At 41.1% G+C, this 23367-nt stretch overlaps 2 protein-coding genes and 2 long non-coding RNA genes across 4 annotated transcripts; 2 read left to right on the top strand and 2 right to left on the bottom strand.

Annotated features, from left to right (window-relative positions):
- Positions 1-984: 984 nt before the first annotated feature.
- LOC115251117 (uncharacterized) lies at positions 985-1614 on the top strand. The gene is made up of 2 exons (XR_003889672.1): positions 985-1146; positions 1276-1614. It is a non-coding gene; the product is annotated as an uncharacterized lncRNA (long non-coding RNA).
- A 665-nt stretch (positions 1615-2279) lies between these two features.
- On the bottom strand, positions 2280-9318 carry LOC115246416 (solute carrier family 41 member 2-like). The gene is made up of 11 exons (XM_011607245.2): positions 9230-9318; positions 7478-7842; positions 7261-7368; positions 6946-7017; positions 6518-6662; positions 6010-6156; positions 5175-5322; positions 4744-4823; positions 3728-3859; positions 3514-3662; positions 2280-2589 (listed from the first exon to the last, which is right to left on the bottom strand). Exons 2-11 carry the CDS (start codon positions 7805-7807, stop codon positions 2413-2415), a joined length of 1488 nt encoding a protein of 495 aa, XP_011605547.2. The 5' UTR covers positions 7808-7842; positions 9230-9318; the 3' UTR covers positions 2280-2412.
- A 255-nt stretch (positions 9319-9573) lies between these two features.
- LOC115251001 (WASH complex subunit 4-like) lies at positions 9574-23363 on the top strand. The gene is made up of 33 exons (XM_029841574.1): positions 9574-9720; positions 10165-10304; positions 10418-10471; positions 10545-10610; positions 13079-13124; positions 13217-13284; positions 13434-13513; positions 14180-14222; positions 14940-15043; positions 15225-15345; positions 15577-15694; positions 15771-15898; positions 16001-16161; positions 16244-16370; positions 16512-16637; positions 18573-18680; positions 18754-18900; positions 18991-19070; positions 19202-19307; positions 19698-19814; positions 19926-20094; positions 20238-20392; positions 20478-20552; positions 20633-20737; positions 20807-20941; positions 21015-21123; positions 21212-21278; positions 21356-21442; positions 21639-21786; positions 21900-21996; positions 22080-22276; positions 22346-22442; positions 22574-23363. Exons 1-33 carry the CDS (start codon positions 9660-9662, stop codon positions 22633-22635), a joined length of 3504 nt encoding a protein of 1167 aa, XP_029697434.1. The 5' UTR covers positions 9574-9659; the 3' UTR covers positions 22636-23363.
- LOC115251002 (uncharacterized) lies at positions 17525-18665 on the bottom strand. Its single transcript, XR_003889547.1, has 4 exons — positions 18542-18665; positions 18391-18456; positions 18305-18316; positions 17525-18183 (listed from the first exon to the last, which is right to left on the bottom strand). It is a non-coding gene; the product is annotated as an uncharacterized lncRNA (long non-coding RNA).
- Positions 23364-23367: the final 4 nt, after the last annotated feature.

The raw sequence follows: 23367 nt of genomic DNA, 5'->3' as shown, positions 1-23367 counted from the left end.
TGATTAGCTAAAGCTACACATGACTGATGATGAAGAATATGTGTAAGTATTAAGAGATTTAAGCACTGTCTTCATCCTTTAATCCAGGCTGATGTAAATTGATGGCAATAACGTAATTATGATTCCTTTATCCAGATCAAACCCACTACTTAATTGTCCTAGTAAAATTATAACTTAACTCAAAGCTAAATTATAGTTGTAAATGCAACTAGTATAGTTTCACATGCCTCGTTACCATGAGGAAAAAAACCCCAGATGTAGCTGGGGTTCTGGTTATCTGTGGGAAAGACCCCTGATGAAGTAAAGGCCATGTATTGGTTTTACGTTCCAGAATGTAGTGACAGGAAGATTCCCTCCTCTTTGTGATCAGAAAAATGCACAAGTCCAAATGAACACAGGAGCTTCCAAGAGTCAAGTTCAAAACGTTTATTCTCAAAAACAGCGATGGGACAACAGAGAAGAAATGTGAGCTATCCCAAGGAAGAACTGAAAAATTTGTGTCTGTGTCTCTCTTTTATTCCTTGAAATCTGGGCGTAGGGGATCACCCCTTATGCCTATTTTTCCTATATATGTTTCGATTGGTGGTGTAGTAAAAGGTAAAGGTTTCTAAAAGCCTGTGTAAGCATGGTCAGGCAGGTCAAGAGATCATCTGATGATTGGTGTCCGCGATCAATGATTATCCAGACTAAGTGTCTAATCAATTTTGCTGATCAACCCCTGTATGATTGTAAAAGTTTTCTATTATGCTTACTGGGCAGAAAAATGATGATAAAGGCCTAAAAATGTTGATAATACAGGGGGTTTCAGAGGTTGTCCACGTAAGCAAGAGATTGCCTGTTTAAAAAAAAAAATATGGAAAATCACATTTAGCCTCTGATACCGGTGGAAAACGGGAAAAATTGCATAATGAGAAGGAGGAGCCCGGGGAGGAGTAAACCCAGGCTCCAAATTGTATAAAAGCTGGAGATTTCTTGCTAGTTTTCAGACTTAGCCCGGGCTACTTCTCATGCATGGTGAATTGTGAATCATCAATAAACCATCATTGGACCGTGAACCAGCTGACCCTGACTCATCATTCGACTTTGTTGCGGTAACTCTACATCAACCCATTGGCACTGGCATAGGCATTCTAACCTAAGAAAAGTGTAAGTTTGTTAAAGTAATTAGAAATAGAGAAAAAAACACAACAGTGGATTACTTTGATATGACTTCACCATAAACCTTGTCTACTGGTGCCCAAAATGGTGACATCTTCCTTGTTTGTGTCTCTGTAGGGTCCAGAGAATGTGTATTGATCCCTAGCAGATCCTGACTTTTGACCTTTGAGGATCTTAGCTTTAGAGACCTTATCTTCTTCTTCACCCATCCTGGCACCATATCAACATGTTCCATCTGTGTCCTGTCACCTATGTTTTTCATGTGCTCATGATTTGGTGCTGTAAAGGAGTGCAGGGGTCACAAGAAAGGAATGTGTTTACTTAACCATATATAAGGGTCTACCGAACAAAGCACTTCGGAGATCTTCACCATCAGGACCACGAAACCTTCCTCGGACAATCTGCAGTGTTCGATTGATGCCTGACTGTTCTCTCCAATAAACATTTCTCATAACCAAGTCGGTGTCTACGAAGATTCCTTTTTCATCAGCACATCTCTACGATCACCAGAAGAAATATACCAAATCTCCTTTTTTCCATTTGTCATTTCTATTAGTGTTGGGAGTGCTTCCCTTTGTTTTTTGTTTAAAAAAAAAAAAAAAAAACAGGTGCAGTCTTCTTGTCTCTGTAGCTATCACACTTTGACATTGATGGACTACAAGACGCAAATGACGTCATGCAGTATACACCCCTATCACACTTCATACATTATTGAGACGGTTATACATATGACTTCAGGTGATGCTCCTGGAGACATTAACCAGATCTACATTGAAACAACTCTCTTAAAACATAATCTACATATTTTGAGCCCCTATTCTTGATATGACAAATTACACTAACCACTTGTCTTTATGCTGAACAAAAATAGAAATCTTTTAAGCTAAGGGAAAAACACTACAGTAGCTTAGTGTGTGCCTATGTACCAATCTGTTGCAGTTTGACTGCATCTAAATCGTACCATTGTTTAGCCAGTTCTGGGAAAAGACCAAGGTGATTCGAGAAGATGAGGATAAAAGCTCCAAGATTTCTGTACCTCAGTGCACTCTCACCCAGGCTGAATTCTGCATTCTGCACTCTGACCAGTGTCTTTGAGACCTCAAATAAAAATATTCACATTATTGTTTCTCTGATCTGAATCATCTTTATTTCACTCTCACTGGACAGAATTTTCCACAGCAGATGCTTCCAGCTGCAATGAATATTTCTAAATATGTACATCGACATCAGTTAATAGTTGTTTTGAGTGTTACTTCATAGACTTCCGTGATCACCAACCCACCAGAGGATGAGAAAAACAAGAGAGAGGAGAGCAGTCCCTAGTAGGTCTCCAAGGGCTGTGAGATAGGGTATCGAATAACTATCTGGGTCTTTACCCCGCCGCCAAAGACAGTGGACCATACAGTCAGCTACACAAAGGAGGGAAAAGACCTGAAAGACAAACATGGCTGACACAGTAAGGCAGCTAATAACATTTAAATTATACTAAATCTAATGAAAATCACACTCATAATAATCCCAGATAAAAAATAATATTTTTGCACGAGGTCGCCAAAAGAAGAAATAAGTGACCACTGACAGCCGCCATGTTTATAGTCTTATGAAAGGGGAGAAACTCCTAAATCAAATAATGCCAAACATTCTTTGGACTACAATACCCAGCTGACTTAACAAGCCATGTGTGATGATACTTTTTTGTTTGTTTTTATGCTTTTGGGTGCTTTTTTATTTCTTAGGGTTAAAGGGGATCACTTGTAGTGAAGGGTAAAAGGAAAATTTCCATGTTAATGTTTTCCTTCCTTACGGTTGCAATGTTTGCCTTTCCAGACTAAGTTTCCATGTTAACATTTTCCTTCTTTACGGTTGCAATGTTTACCTTTGTGCTAATAGGCCTGATTGTGATAGTAACCAAGAGGTCTTTGTTTGTTCATGGCCTGAAAGTGGGGGTTTCCAAGGAGTGGGAATGGCTAAAGGACATTGTCTGTTTAAAAAAACATGGCAAAGTACACCTAACCTCTGATAAGAATACCAAAAAGTACATAATGGTGGAAAACGGGGAAAAATGGCTAAATAGAAGGAGGAGCCCGGGGAGGAGTAAACCCAGGCTCCAAATTGTATAAAAGCTGGAGATTTCTTGCTAGATTTCCGACTTAACCCGGGCTACTTCTCATGCATGGTGAATTGTCAAATGACAAATAAACCATCATTGGACCGTAAACCAGCTGACCCTGACTCATTATTCAACTTCGTCGTGGCAACTCTGCTTCAACCCATTGGCACTGGCATAGGCATTCTGACTTAGGAAAAGAGTTTATTAAGTAATCAGACAGAGAGGAAAAGCCACAACACACTCACCTGAATTACAGAGGCAGCCAAAAAGGCAGCTGTCAAGAGAAAACTTGGCATTGTTTTGGCTCCCTTCATCAGGTGTGAAGAATATAAAAAAATCAACTGGCCAGGGATCACCAGGAGGAGCAGAATCTGAGCCGATCGATGATTTAATCCTGTCACAGAATGCTATGTGTTAGATGGTCGTGGTGGAGTGTGTTTGTGTGCCTGAGTGTTTTACCTGAGCCAAAGAAAATGGAGCAAGGGTTGTAGCACTTCCTTCTATCTGCAGGAACTTCTCCAGGCAGATAATTCAGGTGTAATCCAGTAGAAATACGACTCGACTGGATGGAGACAAGGTTTCCACCAATACCTAAATAGAAAAAAAAAAAAAAATCCAATCTCATCCTGTCTGAAGATGAGAGGATATGTGGAGTTGAGGTGAAAGAGGACAACATCGTGATTCTCGGACACTGAAACATGCTTAATATATCATAAGGGTGGCAATGTATGTGTAAAATATCAGCTGTCTGATGGCCCTTTGAAACCCAGACAACTTTGTCAACCTGCGTGCTTCATTGACAGTGCTCCTTGCTGCAAGAAACGTAATACAAGATTATGTTCAACCCTGAGCAAGGCTGTCTTCATCAAGTTGGACTAAATTTTCCTGCATTGCTGCCTAACAGGTGTAGTATATTATTTCCTTGGCTTAGAAAGGTTATGTTATTTTTTAATTAGCTGTGTTATATTAAGAGAAGACCTTGAGACATGAAGTCTACGGGATAACGAAAGTCTCTGCTCTAATGATGATCTGGCAAATGTCATAATGAGTGATTGATGAAGACTTATCTGTACACAGCTGTCTCAATGATGTATGAGATGTGATAACAATGAACATAAAACACTGTATGAAGCCATTAATGCCAGGAGGTTACTGTTACGGAAGAACTAACGAAGTCTGCACCTGTTATGTTTAAAAAACCAAAGCATCCCTGGCACCAATAAAAATTAATGATGGGAAAGAGTTCTTCCTTGCAACTCCCTCGGGAATGCTCACGTTTTTCTCTGTTGTACCGCATCTCTGTTTTGAGAATAAACTTTTTGGACTTGACTCTTCTAAGCTTCTGGCTGGCTCGCCAACTTGACGGGGAGATTTCATTCTTCGTTATATGACATTTGGCTGAATTTTAGATTAAAAGGTTTGGTACATTCTAAAGAAAAGACTCTAATAAATTTGGAACTCTTAAAAGGACTCACCATTAATGATTGGAGCATAAACTATGATTCCTGCCAGGTTTGGATCTGACACAGTCCTCTCCAGAATGAGTCCTCCAATACTTAATGGAATACAAACAAAAATACAGGTTTACCTGCCCAACTAGAACGACTGGGCCTGTTTACATAAACATTAAAATCCAATCATTATCTGGTGTGCTCCAGAAATCTGATAAATGGACTGAAACATTTTAGCCAGTGTTCTAATAACAATCGTTTAGCAGATTTTTATATCAGTCATATCAACAGGTTTAATGATAGTTTGGGTAAACCAGATAGGATTAAAATCAACATAATCATCATTATTAGTAGTGGTGTTGGTAGCCGAGAGGGAAAACAATCCAATTTATTATAAGGTAATATAATTTACATTTTTAACCCTATATCTTAATCCCTGTCAGTGAAGTCAGCACCTGCTGATAACCAGAGCTATGATGATTGGTGTCCAACCAGTGTGGAGTAGAGCCTGACTGGCTGGATGTTTTGAAGCAATGACCACCCAAAGAGGAACCAGACACAAACAGAAGAGCGCCACCAGGTACAACACCGAAGGATAGGAATCTGCAGAAGAAATGAAATCATCACTTTTGTGAACTGATGCTCCTTCGGTTGTGAACTCTGCTTCACAATCAGTTAAAACTGGCAGAAATGAGAGTATTTACAGGGGAGTTAGATGCAACTGTGCAGCTGCTGAGGAGGTCAGCTCAGGTGACCCTCTTGTGATTCTCTTTCTTGTGTGTCAACATGAGACGCTGCACAATGCCAGATATGCACTCTGATGGCTGGAGTGAAACAGATGGTCCAACCTGTTCCAGGACACAATTTCCTGACCAGCTGATATGTAACAAAACTGCATGTTTTTGCCAAAATCTTGCTACTATGTTGGAGCCAAAGGCAGAGAGAAGCATTTGGCTGAGATTAGAGAAGAGACGTGGGAACCTTAAAACAGCCTCACATAGCCAGGGCAAAATAATTAAAAGGCTCCAAAACCTTTCCTTGAATCTTTGTTTACAGCCACCACAGAGCCAGTTTGATTCCTTAAGTGAGATTATAGTTTGCCCCTTCAATTTTTGTTTCTATATATGTTCATCTTTTAATTTGAAGAATGTTCATATGGGAATGACTTCACTTAGGAATGAAGGGTTATTGTTGTTCATTACCCTATAATTGTTTTAATTTCCTTTTTAAAAAAAATAAAAATACATTTTTTGAGAGAGAGTTTGATGTGACAGTCTTCATCATTATTACCTATGTTGGAGTAAGAAAAAAAACTGCAGCCAGCCAGCAAGGCGAGAGTGAGGAGATCCCCAAAGCTGGCTGCCATTGGCGTGGCCATGTTGTCAGGGTTGAAGCCAAAACGTTTGGATCCAAAGACAAATCCCACCATGATGACACCTGGAGAGATATAAAACACACTACATAACAGCATTCTGGTGACTCTCAAATAAGGTGTTGTAAATGTGTTGATGAATTGTTATTTGCCAAAGACCATGAGACCATGCTACATGGACTGTTATTTCAGTTGATCCAAATACATTTTTTAAAAATCCTTTTTGCACTATTTTCATTCCATGACTGTTTCTGCAATAGGTCAGCATATGTAACAGAAAGCAGCTCAGTAATATATGTAAAATTTCTTAAATGAAACAAAATCCCAAGAGGATCGAACCATTAGGAGAATAGTTGTGTCCAATAATGCTGAAATGTACCGGTATTTAAATGTGACATTCACTTGTCCCCTCTCAGGTTTTAGTACCTTGAATCAGAGAAGCCAGGAAAGACGAGGAGATACAAGCTGAACACAGGATCACTACATGCTTGAAGGCCATTTTTCCCTCTGTGGTCCAGCCGAAGACAGTTGACAGCACACAGGCTAACAGGCTGAGCATCGTGGCTTGTAACTGTAACAGGAGAGAGAGCACAAGTCTACAACTTCTGTCAAAATGATTTTGGATCCAAGGGAGTTATGACCATAAGGTCATAAATTCACTGGTTGACCATTCAACATTGATAAAAATCACCCCCCTAATACCCCCATCCCGGGGTATGCTTACACTCTTTTAGGAAGAAATATGCATTAATGTTAACAAACTTGTTGCAACAAAGATGGAAAAAGCAACAATTATTTTTATCTTTTTTTTTTAACTGAATTTTGCTTGTAATTTTGCCAATGTAAAAATGTACCTGCTTGACTGCCAGATTACCGATGATCAACTTCCACTTTTCCCCGACGGATTGAAATGTTCCTGCATTCACCTAAAAACATATTTATTAATGGCTCAGTCAAATAATTTGCCCAAGAAATTCTAACTTAAATCTAACTTATGATATGTGACATCATTTTGTAGTGAAATTGTTTAATCCGTTCATGGAGAATCATGTCTGGTTGCCTGGGCCTGCCTGATATATATATTTTATTATTATTATTTAATCTTTTTTTTTTTTTTGAAGACTCCAACAGAGCATCTTCAGACATTAAGGTGGTAAAAGGAGGCTCACAGCAGTTGAGAGCCTGGAGGCCAGGGTCATTTCCAGGTTCCCTTTCATGCCTAATAATGCCGGGACCAGGATGAGTAGTGCTGCGATCTCTTGGAAAACATCCCAGGTCTACCATGAAAACACAATGCAGAAGAAGAACAAGAAAATGATTACACTTCCACCCTGTCTGTCTCATTGTCATCCTTCTGACCCATCAGCATCCTTTTCTTTATCTCACCTGAACCACTTCCAGCAGCAGCCCAGCAAACACTGTGCCGAGCCCAGCCAGAAGAAATGGCACCAAAATCTGAACCAGCATGGAGCAGACCGTCTCCGCAGGTGGTCCTTCATCCGCAGTTCTCGCAGTTCTTCTGGGCCTCGATATACCATAGAGTGCGACTGGGAGAAGATAGTCTGTCTCAGTGTACTCTGGCATGTTAGGAGTGCAAATGCCTGCAGGAACGTCGCAATTGGCGCTGGGTAATGTGGATCGGATCGGTCGGCCAGTGTTTTGAGCTGCAGCAACATCCACCGGGAGCCGTTGATTTTGAGATTCTTGAACAATCATGGTGCTAAGTTGTTGAAACGTGTGTCACAATTGGCCTAGTTGGAAATAGACAATGAAAAGCATCAGACTGTCATTAAAACACATGGCAGACTAAAACAAATAGTAAAAACTTGTGTGGTAAATTTCTTCTGGTGGTGGTCGAGAGGTGCTGATGAAGAAGGAATCTTCGTAGACACCGACTTGGTTTTAAGAGATGTTTATTGGAGAGAACAGTCAGTCATCATCGGACGCTGCAGCTTGCCCGAGGGAGGATTTCGTGGTCCTGATGGTGAAGATCTCCAAAGTGCTTTGTTCAGTAGACCCATATATATGGTCAAGTAAACACAATCCTTTCTTGTGACCTCATGACACAATATAACCAACCAAATGGTATAGAGTCCAGTCTGAGAGCCCAAGAGCCTGTGGACCCCTGTACTCCTTCACAGCAATTCCCCTTGGCAGATTAACAAGACATTAAATCACGAGCCCAGAAAAACATAGGTGACAGGACACAAATGGAACATGTTGAAATGGTGCCAGGATGGCTGATAAGATCTCTGAAGCTAAGATCCTCAGAGGTCAAAGTCAGGATCTGCTAGGGATCAATACACATTCTTCAGACACCACACTTGAAATGTGCAGGATTAATAAACAGGTGCATTTTGGTGCAGCCTAGAAAGTTTTAAACTGTCTCCAATCATCATGACAAACTGAGTGTGTTAATACTGACTCTTAAAATCATAAATGTTGGGTCCTGCAGAAATAATGGTTCAGGCTGTTTCCCAGATTGCCTCCATCATCATTCTTTGGGCCTGAGTCTCATCACCAACACTGAGGTCGTTGTCTGACAGAGACAACTGTGGTCAGTTTAACATTCCTGACAAATAACCAGGTGATGCAGGAGCCTGAACAATGGAACAAATATGCTCATTATAGAATTGCTGGAAGACAAGTTATATTTAATTCCTTGGTTGATTTTTTTCTTTGCTTGTATGCATGCATGCTTGTATGCATAACCAAAATTTGTTGATAGCAACAATGCTGCCATGGGAACCTGGAAGATTGATGACCACATGTGTTTGCCCTCTGCCTCCTTTCTTAAAAATATTTATTTTTTTGCATGATTAGTTAGCAGAACACTTTATGTTTTGCTCACGTATTATTTGCCTTAAAAAATAATGATATTCAAACAATGAAGTAACTATAAATTACAATTTTAAAAAAATTCTACGCAAGAGATGCAAATATAATGACCAAGGTACTTTTGACACTTAAAATGTTACATAGAGTGGATGTTCCTATAACCAATGTAAATCCATTCATTACAGCTATTTAAACGTGTTCCCATACATTACTTAAATATTCAGAAGTTAAAAATAACAGGAAAATCCACAGTAACATTGTTAAAAGGCAAATGTTTTAAAAAGGTTAAAAACAACCTACCCTCTGAGAAAAACCATAGATGAAGAAGGCATCTATTCTCGCACTCCACAGCCAGTGTGAGTCTTCCTCTTCGCTGCAGCCTCAGTCATCTGTCAAGAAACTGTCAACACATCACACACACACACACACACACACACACACACACACACACACACACACACACACACACACACACACACACCAGAACATAGAAAAACATTAGTTTTAAAAATGTATCCTTATACACTATTTTCTTCCGAGTGTTTACATTTAAATTTTGTTTAAATTTAACAAGATCTTATGTTCCACATGTAAAGTGAGGACAAATAGTTCTTTTCCGCACTCGTTTTCCCATGAGCACTCGCGACAATTCACAAAATCATGAGACCTATCATGGGACCGTGTTGGTACGTCTCTTAGCATCCGTGTTTGGGGTACCTTTGCTGCCAGAATGGCGGTAGAAACGATGACACATGACTGGGAGTTTGATCGTTTTGACGACGGTTCACAGAGTAAGTACAACCATTTGGTCTGACGAGTTGGAAAAATAACTAATATCTCCCTACATTTCAATGCTAGCTTCTGTGGCTAGCTAGACGCTGTAACTCCGGGCACCGTCTATTTACTGGGGTGAATCACCTGTCAGCGTCAAAGGGAAACAAATATTCCTCCAATCGATAATTTTTAAACAATTTAATATGAGTTATATCTCATTTTTTAATTGTGTTGGTTGTCTTAATGAAACAGGCCTGTAGTTACACTAAAACAAAGTTAAGGCAGCTGACAATAACATATTGTTGGGTAATATCAGCTATATTTACTATAGGTCATTGTCTTTTAACACTGTGTGGCAGTTTGCTCACTGTATAAATGCAAGCGGTCATGATTTTTCCTGTTTGATTTTTATTTATTTTTTGACATTTTGTTGTGTTTGTGTTTGATTTGATCCTGGACAGAAATACACACAGAGGTTCAGCTGAAGAACTACAGCAAGTTTCTGGAGGAATACACATCCCAGCTCAGAGGCATTGAGGAGGCTCTGGATGACACCATTGGAGATGTCTGGGACTTCACCCTGGACCCCATTGCCCTAAAAGTAACACTTAAAAAACTTAAACTTAAAAAACAGAAAGTTGTTTTTTTCCCCCATTTGTTACTATCATTATATTTGTGGAATTTGATTTTCTAACAATTCCTATTCTCCTTTAGCTTCTCCCTTATGAGCAGTCTTCTATATTGGAATTAATAAAAACAGACAATAAGGTAAATAAATATAAATCCTATAGGTTGAGCTTTTAAATTGTTTTGATACCTGCTATTTTTATACTATCTGCAGGTTTTAAATAAAGTCATAACAGTTTATGCTGCTCTCTGCAGTGAAGTGAAAAAGCTTAAGTATGAGGTAAGCATCTGCCGTGCACGTTCCAACCTGAACACACACTCATTATTCAGAGTTTACATATAACTGCACAATTATGTTGAGATTAGTTTTGAATAAGCGGCTGTAACTGAAATGGATTGGAGTGAAGGTCAGCACTACAGAATAGATCAACTGGTTAAAACTGGATAAAAGGTTTGATCTGTTTGATGAGTTGATCTTGTGTAGCTATCTAGTGTATTTCTTTCCTCAGCTTAAAAGTTTATGTTTCTAGTTTAACTTAAAGGCATAGGGTTAATGTCTCCAATAAGTTTTATCTAACAAGAATGTGGCTAAGAACATGTGATTTATGTTTCAAGTTCTGAGCCAAGAGGAATATGGTTATTGTATCCAAGAGTTTCAGTTCTATACATGTGTGCATTCCACGCAGTGAAATATAATTTAATGGTGTATGATGTACGTAGTCAGTGGCTGATAGCTGCATTGTCATCTTAAAGTGCAGGTGAAAGTCCCCAAATTAGATCTGAGGGGCACTAAGGAATCCAGCACCTGACATATCTTTTTAAAAAACCAAAGTGATGCAGACACCAAAAGAAATGGAACATGGGAGAAGAGGTAGACAGATGGAGAAGCCGTCATTATTTCGGACACCAAGAAAAGGTTTATGATGAGATCGTATCAAAGTAATCCACCAATGGGAACAAACTAAGTAAAATTATATAAGCAAAAGAGGTGTGAGGGGTGGTCCCCTACGCTCAGATTTTAAGGTAGACACAAGCTTTGGGTTTTTAGTTCTTCCTTGGAGCTCCCTTGAGATTGCTCACGTTTCTTCTCTGTTGTACATCGCTGTTTTTTGGGGGGAATAAGCGTCTTGGACTTGACTCTTCTGAACTCTTGTGCTCACTTGCGTTTTTCTGATCACGAAGACGAGGAAATCTCCATGTCAGCCTCAAGACCTAAAATCAGGTGCTGTCCTCAAACAAATGCATATTTCCTTTCAATAAAATATTTAAAAGCAATATATTTGGCCAAAGTGATGTGGCGTTTTTCACGTCTTCACCATAAGAAAAGTAGGCTGAGTCCAAGTGAGCACAGGAGTTCAGAAGAGTCAAGTCCAAAACCTACAAATGTGAACATCCCCAAGGGGGCACCAAGGAAGTGCTTAAAACCAAAGCTTGTGTCTCATCTTTTAAACCTTAAAACTCCTTTTGCTCTTGTAAGTTTATTTAATTAATTTCTATTAGTGAATTAATTTGGCACAATAAAAAAAACTTTTCTACTGGTGTCATATGTTATTACATTTTCCTATATATGTCCCTTCCATAGTCTTGGTTCTGTTGGTGTCTTAGATCCTCTTGGGGTTTTTTTTTTGTTATTTTTTAAAGGGATAAATCAGGTGCCAGCCTAACTGGCTTCTTTCAAGGCCCAGAGACTAGTGCAGCATCAAAAGGGACTTGGTACCAATAGTTAAAGTGCCGCTCGACGTCAAAGGTTACAGAAATAAGAGTCGGGTAGATTAAAGATACTGTAAAAATTACATGGAAGAGTCAAGCACATAAATAATGTATTAATGAAACTTTGCAGACTACATGGAAGAGTCAGACACATTATATTAAAGTTGTGTTCTGACACAGATGCTGTAGTGAAGAAAGGTAACGGGCATAAGGCGTCAGAGGCAAAATGTGTGGATGTAATATTTAACCTTTAAGTTAACGATTAGACCTTCGTAGTTAATGATTATGCAGACAAAACGTACTAGCCATTGTCACTGTTTGAGCACCTGCTATATGTATACGTGTCACTACTTGAATGTATGCTTTGAGATGGAAAGTCCGGGGAAGTTATCAGAGGGTTAATGGAAAGTATGGGAGTAGCCAAGGCATGGTCTGTTGAGTCTGTTTAAAAAAAAAAACCATGTAAGGTACACCTGACTTCTGATAAGTAGGGAAAAAGGTACTTAACGGTGGAAAATGAGTAAAAATAGCTAACCAGAAGGAAGAGCCCGGGGCGGGGTAGCCCCAGGCTCCAAATAGTATAAAAGAAGGACAATTCTTGTCAGTATTCAGACTTAGCCCGGGCTACTTCTCATACATGGTGAATTGTGGATCGACAATAAACCATCGTTTGGATCGTGAGCCAGCTGACCCTGACTCATCATTCGACTTTGTTGTGGTATCCCCGCACTTCAATTCATTGGCACTGGCATAGGTATATTGATTTAATAAAAACATAAGTTTGAGTGTTTTAGCGTAGGGGAAAATCCACTACAATGCATAAATCTGATACTTGAAGCTAAGAAGAAAGACACAACAGAAATGCAACATGCATTTTGCATATGGGTTTGTGTTTAAGCCATCTGTTATAATGGTGTCAGACATATAGAATAGTGCCAACACACTGGTAAAACTGTATTGTTTGATCTGCAGTAACAAAATGAAATTTAATGTGGTTTTATGTTATTTCGCCCCTGATTTATCTTTATCTTATCTCAGGCAGAGACCAAGTTCTACAGTGGTTTATTGTACTATGGAGAGGGAGGTAAACCGTTTCTACATGAATTTATTCTAGATTTTAATACATTGTTAATTAATAAATTGATACAAAGATGCAAATGCACATTTGTGTCACAGTGTCTGACACCAGTATTGTTGAAGGAGAGCTGCAGATTCAAATGGGCAGATTCATCTCATTCCTTCAGGTAAAATAATATAACTAATTTTTAAATTTATAGAAATATATATATATGTTTTTGTGTGTGTGTGTGTGTGTGTGTGTGTGTGTATACACACACTTTGAAGTATTTTAATTACAGATAACATTATAATTTCTTTTGTTTCTCTTGGATAGGAGTTATCATGTTTTGTATCAAGATGTTATGAAGTGGTGGTCAACATTGTTCACCAGCTGGCTGCCCTCTACAATAACAAGTAAGATGCAGTGTCGTCGAATCCTTACTCAAATCCTCAGAAGTGTATTCAGGCAGGCGCACCAACAAAGTTCACCACACAAGTTGAGACCAACGATCAGACACGTACTCTGCCGCGCTGACCCGGAGACTCTCACTCTACCCCGGCGTTGTCTCTTTTTATTAAAATACAGACATGGTTACACAGCAGGAGACATATCTTAGTTACATAGACTGCATCAGCAACACTACTCACACAGGCAGGGGTGAGTTTGTCCTTGCCGGGTCACATTGCTCATGTTTTGACGACACATTTTTTTTTACCATGGTACCGTATCACACATGTCCAAGGCCATGTGGGTGCAGAGGCGTCTTTGACTTCATTCTCAGCATACGCAGAGGCGCACAGGCCTGACCAGCCTAACCTAAGCAGATATCACACATTATTGTTTTGTCCTCCTGCTTACTAAACATGCTGACACACAGACCTGTTCCCTCACTCCACTTTACCACTTTTAATCCTTCTCGTATTACATACGAAACTACTCTCTTCTACTTTTATTAGAATAACAATAACATAATAATGCAATTAACGATATTTCACCACAGCAGCAACTACAACTTCACTTACTCTTAGTAATAACTGAATGCCCGCATTAAAAAGCTGTGTGTTTTTCCTCCTGTGTAGGGGTCCACCAAAGGTTATTGAGTCATCTGGTGTCCATTTTCAGGTGAGTGATAACGGGACAGTTCACCCAAACCTGAATAATCCCTTTTAAATTCACACCCACGGCTTCAACCCTGTTCCCTGAAGAGAATTGTGTTTATCTTGTTACCATGTGTTCTACCATATGTTTCTGTTTTCTGTTAGAAGTAGTTTAGAAGTTGGTAGAATTGGGATGGTAGAATCGTTAGCAAGTGTAATAAAGATCAGTGACCCTTCCTTGACATGATTGTTGTTTAGACAGTTGGAATCAGGAGGAGACACTCAGACGGGGAGTGTTAAACAGACATTGTAAAACGTGACAGCATAGTTTACTGGTGTTGATAGTTCCTCTGCAAGAACTGTCAACTTTGACCTTGACCAATTGACTTTGTTATTGTAGGGTTATGAACTGGCCCGGAGCTCTGTAATATTTGTATCTTGAATCTTTGAATGAAGACTTCAAGAAGAAAAAATTGGTTCTATTTGTTAAATACATTTTGAAATTGGCATTTTTCTTCTTGAAGTCTTCATTCAAAGATTCAAGATACAAATATTACAGAGCTCCAGGCCAGTTCATAACCCTACAATCCTGTAGTGCCATTCAGGTGTCTCTGTTAAATGTGAAAATGGTGCCAGCTACTAGTAGCTGTTGTTAATTATATAAGATGTAATATTAATTGTTATCTTGTCAGCATTATAACTAACTTGGATTTGTATAAACCATTCTGTATTCCCCTTGCAGGTCGTATACGAACACCTTGGGGAGTTGTTGGTTGTGCTTCTTACACTGGATGAAATTATGGAAAATCATGCCACACTGAAGGATCATTGGAAGATGTATAAAAGGTACAGACACACAGAATCCAGCACTGAGTCAAAAGGTTCTCAAAGATTTTGGCATATTTAACATTACTGTAAAACTGACTGTTATCTGTAATTGTACAGTGACAGTCATTGTGGTGTTATATTTGAGTATGTTTAAATCTGTTTAAATTTTCTGCCCAATTATCTGCTTTGTTTTTGACAGGTTGTTAAAATCTGTGCACCACAACCCTGGAAAGTTCTCTATCCCTGAAGAGAAGCTGAAACCTTTTGAGAAACTTCTGCTTAGGCTTGAGGGACAACTCCTGGATGGCATGATACTGCAGGTGTGTGTGCGTGTGTGGGCGTGTGTGTGGTGCGCGTGTGTGTGTGTGTGTTTAAGGGGGGGAAAAAAATCTAATTTATTGTGTGTGGTGCGTGTGTGTGTGTGTGTGTGTGTTTAAGGGGGAAAAAAAGTCTAATTTGTTTGTTGAAGGGAACCCCAGTGATGTGTTTTATTTCTGCAGTTGAGGACTGTTCGCACCATTAACCCTGTGATGCACATCTCTTTTTAACAGGCCTGTTTGGAGCAGAGGTTCGATGCTGAAGTGGTCACTGTCTCAAAAAACGGTGCCTTTGCTGAGGAGTTTGCCTTCAATATTCGCACCATCTTCACTAATGTTGAGTCAAAAATTGGTCCGTTTCTGTTTTTTGGATTATTTGTTTGATTTTCTTGAGACATTTTTCAAGTAAAGTCCATTTGTACTTGCAGGTGAACCATCGGAGATTGACCAGAGAGATAAATATTCTCTCATCTGCGGTCTGTTTGTGCTTCACTTCCACATTTTCAGGACTGTGGACAAGAAGCTTTACAAATCATTGCTGGATATCTGTAAAAAGGTGGGTTATTGTTTTTGCTGCCTCTCCCCACAGCTCGTCTTTATCAGTCTTTTGTCCAAAGTCATGCCTGTCACATTGATGAATGTTTTCGTCTTCCTCTAGGTTCCCGCCATCACACTGACTGCAAACATCATCTGGTTTCCTGACACTTTTCTTATCAATAAGGTCCCAGCCGCAGCGAAACTGATGGATAAGAAAAGTCTGCAAAGCATCCGAGCACAGAGAGACGCCTACCTTCTGCAACGATCTCAGACACTGACAAAGTCCGTGGTGCCAGATCACATTCATCTTTAATCTGTCAAAGTAAAATGTTCATTTTCAGAATCAAAACACATCCTTTTTCAGGGACGTTCAGTCTTATTACGTGTTTGTGGCATCGTGGATGATGAAGATGGAGTCCATATTGTCCAAAGAGCATCAAAACGACAAGCTGACAGAAGACCTTAACAGCAGATGTAATGTGTTCGTGCAGGTACTTTTTAAATCAAGATTTTTATGTATTTTTTTTTTTTTATCACAACAGTAGAAACTTTATTTAAAAATTCATATGTGGTGTGTAGATGTATAAAATGGCTTCACTAATGGTTCCTTCTGTGTTTTGTGCTCCTCACAGGGTGTCCTGTATGCATATAGCATCGGCACCATTATTAGAACCACAATGAACATGCACATGTCAATGCAGCGGCCCATGACCAAAACGTCTGTCAAAGCTCTGTGTCGCCTGGTGGAATTGCTCAAGGTGTGTGTCAGTGTCTGTCTGTGCTACATGATTTTGGTTGGTCCTCACTACTTCAAAGGACTGTTTGAGGGTTGGTCTTTAAAGTTAAATTGCACACACAGGCTACAAGGAATATGATAAGAATGAAAAATTAAATGGAAGGTAAACCATGTTTTTCCAATGATGCATTGAGTTTGTTTAGTAAAATTATTGCTGTTAGAAAATGTACTTTAGTTGTAAATGCAAATAGTATAGTTTTAGACGTATGCATCATGTTTATCTGTGACAGTGAGAAAAACTCCAGATGTAGCTGAAGCCATTGTTGTAAATCTTCTCCTGGTGGTAGCCGAGATGTGTTGATGAGGAAGGAATCTTCGCAGACACCGACTTGGTTATCAAAGATGTTTATTGGAGAGAACAGTCAGGTATCAATCGAACACTGCAGTTTGTCCGAGGGAGGTTTCGCGGTCCCGATGGTGAAGAACTCCGAGGTGTCTACATCGTCACCTCCTTCTTATACAGTCCAGTAAACACATTCTTTACTGATGAGCTCACGCTGTACAATATGGCCAACCCAATGGTATAGCGTTCAGTTATTACCAAAAAAGGGAATACTGAAGATGCGTCATGCTATACATCCTCCTAGTGAGAATCACCGGGGGCCCACAGGCTCCAGTGTCATCTTTTAGCAGCTCCTATTACCTAAAGAAAGAAGACACCGGACACACATGTGGAGGATGTCCTAATATGGTGCTTAGGTTGGCTGTTAAACACATTACGGCCTTACAGATGTAAAGCCTGCATAGAACGGGTCAGATACTACACCATATATAGATTACATGAATGTAGAATGTAGCTTAGTATTGTCGGATCTACAGCAAGATCGTCCAGCCCTACATGTCCTTGCATCTTCATTCATCGGTCAGGACAGATCACACTGGGTTAGATAGTTTATTGGCAAATTACAAAGCTTCAGGGTCTCTTCAAGCACAAAGCCTGTCTGTCAGATCGGTTCCCTGAAAGACTAGTTAGGTCAAGTGTCATTGTCATTAACCCCTCCCAATTAGCTGACATCTGGATGTAATCTATTTAGACAGAGCTTGTTGCCTTGGCCTTCTGTTCAACTTACTGACAATGTAACATTAGCATTGCAAACACAGGATTTTGTGCATCTTGTCATTTAACTCAACCTGTGCCACTTGAGCTATTAATCACATGGGCCACTGTGGTATATTTCTTCTGGTGGTAGTTGAGAGGTGTTGATGAGGAAGGAATCTTCGTATACAAACAGTCAGGTATCAATCAGACGCTGCAGTTTGGCCGAGGGAGGTTTCATGGTCCAAATGGTGAAGATCTCTGAAGTGCTTACTTCAATAGCTCCTTCTTATATGGTCAAGTAAAGACATTCTTCTTTGATATATACGGTAGCCAACCAAATGGTGTATATATATAGCCAACCAAATGGTATAGATTCCAGTTATTACCAACAGTGGAAGTCCTCATGGTGCACATCCTCATGTGAAGAACAATCAGGAGCCTCTGGGCAACAGCATCCCCCGCTTAGCAGCTGCTCATACAAAAAACAAGACATCCTTTAAGAGCTAATGAAAAGGCAAAGGTCACAGGACACACATGGAACATATCCTGAGATGGTGCAAGGCTGGCTGAAAAAAAAGTTGAGGTCTTACAGAGGTCAAGGCCTGCAGACAAAAGAGATACAGGCTTCAGATACTACACCACATTCTGACAATGACAATATACTTCCTGTGTGTACCTTCACGTAATGATCTGAGATGGAGTCGCCATTTGTCTGATCTGAATCATCTTTATTTCACTCTCACTGGACAAAAAGAATTTTCTACAATTTGCAATTTTAAGTATAAATCCTCACAAAGATGGAAGTGTGTGTGTGTGTGTGTGTTTACATGGTTCTGATGCATGTGTGTTCACCTCCAGGCAGTGGAGCACACATTCCACAGGCGGTCCATGGTTGTAGCAGACTCTGTCTCTCACATCACCCAGCAGCTGCAGTCACAGGCCCTCAACGCCATAGGTGTCGCCAAGGTGAATGACGGCAACTTGTTTCCCATCAAAATAGCTATTTCAATGAAAATCCCAACTGTTTCCTTTCTTTCAGAAAAGGGTGATCTCTGACAAAAAGTACAGCGAACAGCGGCTCGATGTTCTTTCCAGTTTGGTGCTGGCAGAAAACGCTCTTAATGGACCGAGCACAAAGGAGCGGCTGCTGGTGGTGTTCCTGGCACTGTGTGTCGGCACTCAGCTGGTGTGTTCTGCGTTCATCTGCCTGAGCGTAGCTGCGTCTGCTCCCTCCTATTGTACGCGTTACTTAACATGTGAAACATCTGTCTCGTAGAAAACCTTTAAAGACGAAGAGCTGCTGCCGCTGCAGCTTGTTCTGAAGAAGTTGGAACTGATCAGCGAGTTAAGGGAAAGGTGGGTTGACATCATTCCTGGTGCTGAGAGAAGAACAGACTAAACACCGAGTGTCTCTGCCTCCATATCAAACATTTATTACTAGCAATCGCGCTCTATGCTAACCTGAACTGATTTCCTTTATCTCTCAGGGTCAAGCTGCAGTGCGACTGTAGCTTCCTTTACTGGCACCGAGCTGTGTTTCCCATCTACCTAGATGATGTGTATGACAATGCTGTAGATGCAGCACGAATACATGTGAGTTGTGTTGTGCTGTTTCACCACTGCTGGTTGTTGTGGAGACTGAATATAAAATAGGAGACAAACAGCAGTGAATGGACAGTGGTCTGATTTTTTTTGTTACAGTTAGCAGACACAGGTTGGTGGACAAAAAGCTGTTTTAACAGAAGCTTCTGGGAAAATCTTACTTTTTAGTTGCAACCACAAAATGTACATAAACATGATTACTTTCAGATGAGTCTCAAAAACACCAAAAGAAGTAGACTTAAGTTGGAGGTAGAAAAGCGACGGGTGGCGTTCAAGCAAGACTCAAACCTGTACAAAATCATGTTGTTTCCTTCCTACTCAGTATTTTTAAATAACTTTTTTCCCCTCATCCTCTCTTGATTGGCTTTCCCGTGGTCACAGTACATGTTTAGTGCACTGAGGGACAGCGTGCCCTCAATGTTGCATGCCAAACACATGGAGTCATGTGATCAGCTGCTGGAGAGCTATGACAAAGAGATCATGGACGTGTTCAACGAGGTGAGGAGACGGAATAAACCAGGGTGTGGTGTCAGAGCGACACCTCCGTGAAATACCTAATTCAGGTCAAAACTTTGACCTCCCCATTCTTTTTTTTTTGACCTGCCACAGCACTTGCTGGACAAGCTGTGTAAGGAGATCGAGAAAGACCTGCGTCTGTCTGTGCACACCCACCTGAAGCTGGACGACAGGAACCCTTTCAAAGTCGGCATGAAGGACCTGGCTCACTTCTTCTCCCTCAAACCTATTCGATTCTTCAACCGCTTCATCCACATCAAAGGTGCTGGTATTTCCTTTTCATTCATGTGGTGTTTGACTGTAATAAGGACGTTTTATCCCTGTGGTCAACACCGAAGGGAACAAGGTCTGCTCTATAATACTGGCAGTGCTGAGGCTGAAGCCATAACCTCTCCTCCCCTGTAGCCTACGTGACCCACTATCTAGACAAGACCTTCTACAACCTGACCACGGTAGCGCTCCACGACTGGGCCACCTACAGTGAGATGAGAAACCTGGCCACGCAGCGCTACGGGCTCCCCATGACGGAGGCACACCTGCCTAGCCAGACCCTGGAGCAGGTTTTGTGTTACTGCTCACCACTGATTAGGTTTTTATTAAGGTGACACATGGTCCGCTAACTGCCTTTTAACACGATCTCCTCAGGGTTTGGATGTACTGGAGATCATGAGGAATATTCACGTCTTTGTCTCACGGTACCTTTATAACCTCAACAACCAGGTGGGTCCTGTTCCTTCGCTGTCTTTATGTTAAACCAAGCATTTGTCTCCGTGTCCTAAACTGCATTTTCTTTCTTGAAGATTTTCATTGAGAAGGCAAGTAACAATAAGCACTTGAACACCATCAACATCCGTCACATCGCCAACTCCATCCGGACCCACGGCACAGGCATAATGAACACCACGGTAAGTGGACAGGAAGGCGTCGGTGCCTTTGCCCCTCAGATCTGACCGTTTGTTGGTTTGTTCCATCAGGTTAATTTTACCTACCAGTTCCTGCGGAAGAAGTTTTACATATTCAGCCAGTTCATGTACGATGAGCACATCAAGTCCAGACTCATCAAGGACATCCGATTCTACAGAGAAACAAAGGATCAATCTGATCAGAAGGTAGGAGGACCGGGCGGGGTTGATCTGTGTAGTCAGTCCCTGACCTTTTAGCCACCTGTTGTTTTTATTGTAGTATCCATTTGAGCGAGCAGAGAAGTTTAACCGTGGCATCAGGAAGCTGGGCATCACTCCTGATGGACAGAGCTACCTGGACCAGTTCAGACAGCTCATCAGCCATATCGGTGAGGCCGATTTAGATCGAGGTTTTGGCTCACAATCTACCGACAGCACATCTGCATGAGACAAAGCTGTTACGCCACCTACTTTCAGGGAACGCCATGGGCTACGTCCGAATGATCCGCTCCGGAGGCCTCCATTGTTGCAGCAGTGCTATCAGGTACTGAGAGCTGTTTTTGCCCTTTCGGCTGTTTATGACATGTTTGCCACTGGAGGTGTTTTTTTCTGTATCTCAAGGTTTGTTCCCGACCTTGAGGACATCGTCAACTTTGAAGAACTGGTGAAGGAGGAAGGATTATCGGAGGAGACACAGAGAGCTGCCAGGTATTAAACAAACTCCACAGACTGGGATTCTTGTTCCAGTGTCTCCTATAGTTGATGTTTGCGGCACATAGTGTGACCTATTTCTGCCAATGTTCAATAGGAAGGTATTTTGTCATTCACCCACAACGCCTGTAGGGGGCGCTACAATACAATGTAAGACAACTATTCTATGCACACATTTTTCTTTTTTTCCCAGTGTTCTAGATTCAGTTTTGGGGGACTTGACCAGCAACTCTGCAGAGGGGACTGAGTATTTCAAGATGCTGGTTGCTGTATTTGCCCCCGAGTTCCGCAGTGCCAAAAACATGCACCTGAGGAACTTCTACATGATTGTACCCCCACTGGTTGGTTCAAGGACACTTCATTTGTTTTTTGTGTTACCACCTGCTCTGTGTTTGTGGGATTTGCATCCCGTGCAGCAGTTCTAAATTGTAAAAATCACAAATCCCTCCTGTAGACGGTGAACTTCGTGGAACATTCCATCAGCTGCAAAGAAAAACTCAACAAGAAGAACAAAACTGGAGCTGCTTTCACAGACGATGGCTTTGCAATGGGTATGTTGCAGTATGAACTAAGTGGCCATCACTGGAGCAGCACTCGGGCTCCTTTCTGATGGCTGCACCCCTCGATCTTACAGGTGTGGCCTACATACTGAAGCTGCTGGACCAGTACTTGGAGTTTGACTCATTGCACTGGTTCCAGTCCGTCAGAGATAAGTACAGGAAAGAAATTAACGCCGTGGTGAAGGAGCAGAACATCCAATCCACAAGCCAGGATGAAAAGTTGCTGCAAACGATGAATCTCACTCAGAAGCGGCTGGACATATACCTACAGGTACATTCAGAATCTCAGATGATCCTCGGGCAGATTCTAAAGGCCTACCTCACACCCCTTTCTCCTCAGGAGTTTGAGCTGCTCTACTTCTCACTAAGCAGTGCCCGGATCTTCTTCAGAGCAGACAAGACGGCGGCCGAGGAGTCCCTGGAGAAGAAAGACAAGGGTGAGGAGGAGGCGGCGTGATAACTGATGGCCTCTTTAATTATGTAAAATCCTCATACAGGCTTTTCTTAGCCATGCCAGTAATGAATGATGACCGCTGTGCTTCTACATCCGCCTTTCTGCTCCCAATAGATGAAGCTGCCAGAGGAGGGGCTTCAGCCAGTTCCACACCGGCCGAGCCCGCCACAAAGTGACCCTCACTGTGACCCTCACCGAGCGTTAGCGTCAGACATGTACAGAAGACCTCCTGCGGCAGAGCTCTCTGGAGCATGCTTAGGTGTGTAATTCAGGGAGAGACAGCCCAGACTCCCCTGACACAGAGACTGATTTAGTTAGAGAAATGCGACGTTCCCCTTTTATCTCCAGAAACGCCAGCTCCGGAGCGATGACGGCGGCTAACACACTCAGACTGGATTTGTAGCATTTATACCAACAGGTGGTGTGAAAGTGAAACTCTCGTCTGCCTTTTGATACTCGTCTGAGCTGAATTATTTTTCTACAGTAGAAGCCTCGGCCGCGTGTCCTCTAATAGAGACTAATTTGCATCTCAGTTTTATTACATGGTATTTCTTTGTTGCAAAACGCTATCTGTGACTTACTGTTCATGGCCTTCGAATGGTAGCTTTGCTCATATTTTTGTGTAATCCTAGGAGAGCAATGACCATCTGAATGTTTTCACTGTATAATCATCTTGCTACTAAACTTGTTTTTGTCCTTTTCATGAGTTGTCTGAAATGTCCACGTGCCTTTTTCTGGATAAAGTTTCTTCATCCTCGAGTTGGCAGTTACGTTCTTCCTGTTTTTGCTACATTTGAGAGGTAACTTGGTTAGTTCTAGTGCTGGGTTTCATTGCTTCAACTTTTTAAAAATCCAGATTGAGCTGAATGTTGACGATAAGAATAAAAGCCAGTCGGGATGCTAACGTG

Source organism: Takifugu rubripes, chromosome 9 (assembly GCF_901000725.2).
Source record: "Takifugu rubripes chromosome 9, fTakRub1.2, whole genome shotgun sequence".
Taxonomy (NCBI): domain Eukaryota; kingdom Metazoa; phylum Chordata; class Actinopteri; order Tetraodontiformes; family Tetraodontidae; genus Takifugu; species Takifugu rubripes.
Note: the sequence above shows the minus strand (reverse complement) of the source record. Positions and strands in the feature narration are given on the sequence as shown.

What these genes read in the sequence shown, in the direction of transcription:
- LOC115246416 (XM_011607245.2), bottom strand. Translation starts at nt 7,807, where the DNA reads ATGATTGTTCAAGAATCTCAAAATCAACGGCTCCCGGTGGATGTTGCT. An exon ending in CCTCCAGGCTCTCAACTGCT is followed by an intron (nt 7,018 to 7,260) that starts GTGAGCCTCCTT and finishes ATATGTTTTTAG; the next exon opens with GTGAATGCAGGAACATTTCA. An exon ending in TGGCTGCCTCTGTAATTCAG is followed by an intron (nt 2,590 to 3,513) that starts GTGAGTGTGTTG and finishes TTTGTCTTTCAG; the next exon opens with GTCTTTTCCCTCCTTTGTGT.
- LOC115251001 (XM_029841574.1), top strand. Translation starts at nt 9,660, where the DNA reads ATGGCGGTAGAAACGATGACACATGACTGGGAGTTTGATCGTTTTGAC. An exon ending in TAGATGCAGCACGAATACAT is followed by an intron (nt 19,308 to 19,697) that starts GTGAGTTGTGTT and finishes CCGTGGTCACAG; the next exon opens with TACATGTTTAGTGCACTGAG. An exon ending in CTAGCCAGACCCTGGAGCAG is followed by an intron (nt 20,393 to 20,477) that starts GTTTTGTGTTAC and finishes CGATCTCCTCAG; the next exon opens with GGTTTGGATGTACTGGAGAT.